The following is a 7,024-nucleotide window of genomic DNA, read 5'->3' on the forward strand; positions in this document are numbered from 1 at the left end:
TTATATATAATATACAAATATTTGTAAGTACACACATTTTTATTATAAATATATTTTATTAGTTTGGTGAATCAATATTTTGAGTATATAATCTTTTAAAAAAAATTTTGCTCCACCAAATTTGCTGAGTTTTATACCAAAATTTTGGTGTGGTATACCAAAATTTATGTGCGTGCATATTTCGTTGGTATAGCACATAAATTTTTGCACGTAGTATACAAATTTTGCTGCAAATCTATTTTGTTAGTTTGGTGGATTAATGTTTAGGTTCTCCAAAAATTTTCGTTTTGTACATAAAAATTTTTTTCTATGCACCAAAATTTCTATGTTGTACACCAAAATTTATGTGTTGTGCATATTTTATTAGTTGAGTGTTAATATTTTGGCCATGTAATTCTTCAAAAAATTATGTTGTATATTAAAATTTTTGTGTTGTATACCAAAATTTATGTATAGTGCATTAAATTTCTATGCTCTAATTTTCTGAACATTTATAGGAGAAGAAGATGAAGATGACGAAGACGATTATGATAATGAAGGAGAATGAGGAGAGAAAAAAAAGAGAATAATAAATTAAACAACATAACAACAACACGAAGAAAAAGAAGATAGCAGCAACGGCGACGGCAACATCAGTGGCAATAGCAATGACGACAATAACATTGAAAAAAGAAGCACGTAAAAAAAAGATGATGACAACAATAATAAAAAAGGAGAAGAAGTACTCACCAGTGTACGAAAGAAAAGAAGCGCGTTGACTTGGTTAAAAAAATGTTTAAAAAGGGCTTTAACATCTAGTTTTATTGTTTTTCATTTTTGCTACTATACGTTACTGTAAAAATCGGACCAATTTGTTTGGCCGGACCCAAAATATTGGTTAATGGCGAAGCTTTGTACCGATGGCCTATTTGTTGGTCTCATACAGCCACATCCCAGGTTCAATTTCCAGCTGTAGCTGGGTGTGATAGAATATGAATTGTGTGTGTAAGTGTGGTGTACATGAGTGGGTAATGCCTATGATTGGAGACTGTCCAATCCATCGATCCAAAAAAAAAACGAAAATTGATTTGATCCGTACGGATTTTATGACTTTATCGAAATTGACAAATCAGTCGGTTTTAAAAATCGGATCGATTTAATTTTATTTTTGTTTTAGAGAAATATTATATGTATAAATTTTTTTGTGAACAAAGTCAAATTAAGTTAAACAACAAAATTTAGATAAGTAGATGAATGAAAATAATAAAAAAAATTGTTGATACCACTTTATATTTTATAAAAACAAAAAATTACTTTGTAATTATAAATTCTCATTATAATAATATTTTTTTGGTGATTTATTACGGTAATATATGATTTGTTGAAGTTATTTTTCTATTGTATCTATTAAATAAATAAATAAATATTAAGAAAATACAAAATCAAATGTAATCTAAAATGATATTTTTTAACATCTTTTAACGAACGGTGAATATAGAAAATATTTGAAGCATCTTCACTTCTTCTTTAAATTAAGGGTGTAATGGATAATTTAATATTTAATAATAAGTATTTTCATTGAAGAAAGAAAAAAAGATATATGAAACAAAAGAAATATACTAAAATAAACAAAAAACGGTATTTAAAAGGATGATATTTCATTACAAAATTTTGTTATAATTAAATTCAACTAAGTTAGTTTAATAATTTAATAGTTAAACAAAAAATATCTATTAAAATATGCTCATCAATAGAATTGTTCGGTACTTCGTGTGCCGGACGAGTCGGAAGTGTTCTCTGGGTGTGATGGTGGGAATCGGCCTTAATCTGGGTCTGGTGAGTGAGACCTGAGGGTAGACGACCTTTCGAGCTATCTTGTGATGTGAGGGGGGAGCCACCTGCAATGATACTCCGATGCCCAAGTCAGAGTTTTTCACAGATGGCGGTGAGAGTATTGGATAGTGACGTACCATGGGGGAGGGGTAGGGCCCTCCCCATATATACCCTGTCAGTAGGGCGGGTCCCACAGGAGAGGTCTCTTTCCAGAAAGCTTCCTCTCCCAGCTGTCTTGCAGCTGGCTGCCAGGAAACAGGTGTCCGGGTCGCAATCCGAGCGTACGTGGCCTGCTGGGTCGGCCGCTCGGGTCGGACACTGCACTGGCCGAGCCGGAACAGTGCCCCAACACGTCAGCTATGGCCGTGAGCGCCGTTCTTGGCGCGTTATGTTCTCCCACATGTGTCGTCGCTTTATCAGGGTGCCGTTAATTGTGGTGAGGGCGTGCCCTACGCGCGAGTGAGGCTCGTCGCCTCGAAGGAATGTCCCACGTCGCCTTGATCTTCGCACCGAGCATTTAATGCTCTTGATGGCTGATTTAAACCCTACGTGAAAAGTCCATTCTGCCCTCGTCTTTTGCGCTTCCTACGCGTCAGTTTTCCTTTCAGTTTTCTTTCACTTTCGTTTCCACTTCCCCATTATCAACACATCTCTCTCATTTCCTCTCATCTCCTCCAAAGTTCCTTGCTGTGAATCACCTGTTTCGTCCAAACCTCCCTAAGATTTTCCAGCTCTCCTAGATCATTACCATCATCCTGGTAAGCTGTTTTTTCCCTCTATTATTCTTTTAATTTTATCTCGCAGTTGTACTGCTTGTCTTCTGTTTTGGCTTTGTGTGTGTACTGTGCACTTGATGGATTGCATGCTTGATCAGTTCCTATATTTGGTAGACATTAGGGGGGTAACCATTCCAGGTTTTTGGATTCTAGGTTTTGTTTTGACTATAGATTTGGCCCTTGCTTGACTGTAGATACTGCATAGGCAAACTATAGTTTCTGGTTTTAATTCTGGTCTCCCGACCTCATAGACTGACTCTGGATGGTGCTCCCACCATAGGTATGGCCCAACGTCCCGTCACGAGGGTTCCCATTGCGAGAGCACCCTACGACTGGTATGCCTGGGTGACCTTGGACGTGAAGGACAGCCCCAATCAGATGTCCTTAGAGGAACTTACGGAGTTCCGACAAGCCGAGTACTTATGCGTGGGAGGCCCTGAGGAGAATAACTACGAGGTGTTTGTTCCCGCTGCCCAGGAACGGATATTCCATCTAAACCTACACACTCCTTGGTTCGCCGATTGGATCTGAGTATACAAGGCGATGTTCACCAACTTGGAGGTTCGCATCACCTTCCCCCCCCCCTTTCAAATGGCACTGCTTAACCGATGTGATGTGGCGCCATCTCAATTGCATCCGAACAGTTGGGCTTCTATCCGCTGTTTCGAGATGGTTTGTGAATATTTAGAGCTGTCGGCCTCTGTTGAGGTATTTTTATTTCTTTTTACCTTGACCAACCCTTTTAAAGAGGGGAGGGCCAAAAAAGGCTTCATGTCCTTCCGATCAGCCCAAGGTCGCAGGATCTTTAGCCTGTTTAAAGATTCCTACCACGGTTTTAAAGATAAATACTTCAAGGTTCGCCCTGCTGAAGGTCGGCATCCCTTTTGGTTGACGTTGGAGGGGGAACGCTGCATCCCGACCTACTGGAGTTTCGGGCCGGGGCCTAACGCCTTTACGAAAGTGACATACAAAGGGTTGTCTCCCGAGAATAAGAAGGTTGTCGATGTTCTGTTGGCTATCTTTGGGAAGAACCACGTTAACCCTCACCTCCTCATGGGTGATCGTGACATGGCTAGGGGCTATGTAGGTGGGTGTTCGTTTGGTTTTATGCTCATGTAGATTTGTTTTTTTTTTTTTCCTTTTTTTTTTCCAACTGGTTTGCTGACTAACGAGCCTTCGTGTGTTGTTTTGATGTTGATGGCTGGCGAGCAGGTTGGACTTGACACTTTATTCAATACATTTCTTCTTGAGGGTAGCAATAATGACTCTGCCACCCGTATTAACGAGGTGCCTCACTCTTCTGCTGCCGAGGCTGAGGCCCAATCCCAGCCTACGCAACGAGAGGTGGCTGGGACCAGCTCTAGTCTGGGCCCCCAACCAGAGGTCGAAGTGGATGGTGAAGGACCTGAGGTTATCGTCGTTGACAACCCAAGGAAAAGGAAACCGTCCTCCAGCCCCGAGGGGGTGCTCACAGTGATGGAGAAGAACTTTGATACAAGCAGCTTTATCGATTCCCAGCTCTTACCTGGTACAGAGGATTTCTTTCTGGATGGGGATCTTGCTTCTCAAGCCAAATGGGTGTACCGCACCTTGCTCCGGGCCGCTGCCATAGCAAAGAAGGCAGAGCCCGTCTTTGCGGGAGCTCAGAATCTAGAAAACAAGCTTCAATCGTACGTCAGTGCCAATGAGAAGTATAAGGTTGAGGTGAAGTCGCTGCAGACATAGTTAGCTGCTTCTGAGGAGAAGGTCAAGACTTCCGATGTGACGGTGGCGTGGCTACCGAGTGGGAGCTTGCCTTGGAGGGCGAACTCAGCGCTGCTCAAGGTCGGGTAAAGGAACTCGAAAAAGAGTGTGATGAGGCCCTCTCATCGGTGACTGCGGCCAAGACTGAGGCTGTTGAGCTGAGGAAAAAGTATAGAGAGACCGTGAAGCAAGATAAGAATGCCATCATGGTGACTAAGGAGGCGATCAAGGCTCAAGTGAAGCTGTTAGCTCCCGATTTTGATACCTCGGCCGTCAGCATTTCTAAAACCATTAAGGATGGCAAGATCATTGATATCTCGAAGAACTAATGTAATCTTGTTGTATCTTGTTTTGATTTTTGTAATTTGTGTGGATTTTTGAACGCTTAAGTAGTTTTAGCGAACTCGTTTACCGTTTTATCAGTAGATAACAAATTGCTTGTTCACCATTTTACTGGTAATTAACGACTTGCTTGCTGTGTTTGCTTACCATTTTCTTGGTAATTATCTATTTGCTTGCACTTGTTTACCAATTCGTTGGTAATTAATGAAGCCAGGTCATGACTTTTTCGTTTGAGTGCCTGAAACTTGGCCTTATTTAATAGCCGTAGCGTTTGCGACTTCAATGGTTCCCGGGGATCACCCCGGGATGCCGTGTCGTTATGGTATTAATTACTTTTACTTGGCAAAGTGATTTGAATAATTTGAATAATATTGGAATATAAAATGAAAAAAGAGACGATTAGCGTAGCCTGAACACAATTATATCATGATGATTTGCAAATAAACAACTAATGGGAGGTAATGCAACATGAAATGAAACTGGTCTTACTAAACTGGTACATTGCCTGCCTGTTGGGTGTGCTCGGGCTTCTAAGAGTAGAACCTTCCTAGGTTCCTTGCATTCAATGTTCTCGGGACCTCCCTGCTGTCCAGTCATTCCAGCTTATAAGCTCCGTTGCCGACTACTTCTTTTACTCTGTAGGGGCCTTCCCAATTGGCTGCCAACTTTCCTTCCCCTGGTGCCAGGAGTCCAACGTCGTTGCGTCGTAGGACTAGGTCGCTTGGCTCAAAATCTCTTTTTAGTACTTTGGCGTTGTAACGCAGGGCCATCCTTTATTTCAACGCCGTCTCCGACAAGTGGGCCATCTATCTAGTCTCATCCAGTAAGTCCTTTTCTACGGCTTCTTCAACCCCTCCCAAGAGTAGTCGTGGGCTCGGTTCCCCAATCTCTACTAGTATTATCGCGTCAACCCCATAAGTGAGCCGGAAGAGCGTTTTCCCGGTAGATGACTGCTGCGTTGTGCGATAGGACCAGAGGACCGATGCTAGTTCGTCTGCCCACGCTCCCTTCTTCTGGTCAAGTCACTTTTTGAGGCCTTACAGGATGACCTTGTTCGTTGCTTCGACTTGGCCGTTAGTTTGTGGGTGCTCGACAGACGAGAACTTCTTTGCTTTATCCCTAAACCGGCGAGAAATTTTCCGAACTTTTATCGGCAAACTGTGTTCCGTTGTCTGAGATGACGACCTCCGGGATCTCAAATCTGGCTATTACTTGCCTCCACATGAATTTTCGGCAGTTTGCCGAAGATATGCTGGCCAACGGTTTGGCCTCCACCCACTTGGTGTAATAATCGATGGCAACAATTAGGTATTTGACCTGCCCAGGTCCGACCGGGAAGGGTCCTAGCAAGTCGACTCCCCACTGAGAGAATGGTCGGGAGGCCATCAGTAGGCTTAGCTCGACTGCCGGTGCTTTGTGAAAGTTGGTGTTTTCTTGGCACCTCCTGCATTTCTTCACGAACTCCTTGGAATCCGACATCTTTGAGGGCCAAAAGTAGCCGGCCCTGACGAGCTTTCGGGCTAAGGCTTTTCCTCCGATGTGATGGCCGCAGCACCCCTCGTGGACTTCGCTTAGCACGTAGTCCATCTGGTCAGGGCGTAGGCACTTCAATAGAAGTTAGTTCAGCCCCTTCTTAAATAGCTGGCCTTGTATTATCGTATACTTGGCCGCTTCTCTTCTTAGTGCCTTTATCGTCTTATCGTCATCAGGGAGCTTACTGTTTTCCAAGAGGTTGATGATTGGGTCCATCCATGAGGGGGATCGATTGTACATGCTATATGCAGGGTCACCGTTGGTTCCTTCACTAAACCTTGAATCAGAGATCGGTTCCCTGTTCCTGGTTTTGTGCTTGCCAGTTTTGATAGGAGGTCAGCTCGGGTGTTCCTCTCTCTTGGAACATGTTGCACTGTGAACTCGTCGAACTCCTCGCTCAGCTTTTTAACTTTCTCCAAGTATTTCTGCAGCAGGGAGTCCCTGGTCTGATACGTTCCATTAATCTGTAATGTGATGACCTGGAAGTCGCTGCATACTTCCACTCTGGGGGCTCCGATTTCCCTTGCCAAAAGTAGGCCGCCAAGGAGGGCCTCGTATTCTGCTTGATTATTGGACACCGGGAACTCGAACTTGACCGATTGCTCATACACGACTCCCGTTGGGCTTTCTAGAATGATTCCCGCTCCCCCGAATGTTTGGTTGGAGGCTCCGTCCACATGGAGCTTCCACCGTGTGCTTGGTGTCTCGGGATTGTTTCTTGTTACCTCTACCAGGAAGTCGGCCATTGCTTGGGCCTTGATTGCATGTATGGGTTTGTACTGTAAATCATACTGAGACAGTTTGATTGCCCAGGTCAT

The 7,024-nt window shown here is 43.3% G+C and overlaps 1 protein-coding gene and 1 pseudogene across 1 annotated transcript; one reads left to right on the top strand and one right to left on the bottom strand.

The window, feature by feature from the left end:
• Window positions 1-3,785: 3,785 nt before the first annotated feature.
• On the top strand, window positions 3,786-4,660 carry LOC148546785 (uncharacterized; annotated as a pseudogene).
• A 1,132-nt stretch (window positions 4,661-5,792) lies between these two features.
• LOC107616341 (uncharacterized) lies at window positions 5,793-7,024 on the bottom strand. Its single transcript, XM_016318309.1, has 2 exons — window positions 6,392-7,024; window positions 5,793-6,260 (listed from the first exon to the last, which is right to left on the bottom strand). The coding sequence occupies exons 1-2, from the start codon at window positions 7,022-7,024 to the stop codon at window positions 5,793-5,795; spliced, it is 1,101 nt and encodes a 366-aa protein (XP_016173795.1).

The sequence above is a fragment of the Arachis ipaensis genome, chromosome B9 (genome assembly GCF_059453495.1).
Source record: "Arachis ipaensis isolate K30076 ecotype BB chromosome B9, ASM5945349v1, whole genome shotgun sequence".
Lineage (NCBI taxonomy): Eukaryota > Viridiplantae > Streptophyta > Magnoliopsida > Fabales > Fabaceae > Arachis > Arachis ipaensis.

Bases quoted from the DNA above. Each gene is read 5' to 3' on its own strand.
- LOC107616341 (XM_016318309.1), bottom strand. From the start codon at position 7,024: ATGACCTGGGCAATCAAACTGTCTCAGTATGATTTACAGTACAAACCC. The intron at 6,261-6,391 runs GTAAGCTCCCTG...CGCCCTGACCAG, and splicing joins CATCAACCTCTTGGAAAACA to ATGGACTACGTGCTAAGCGA.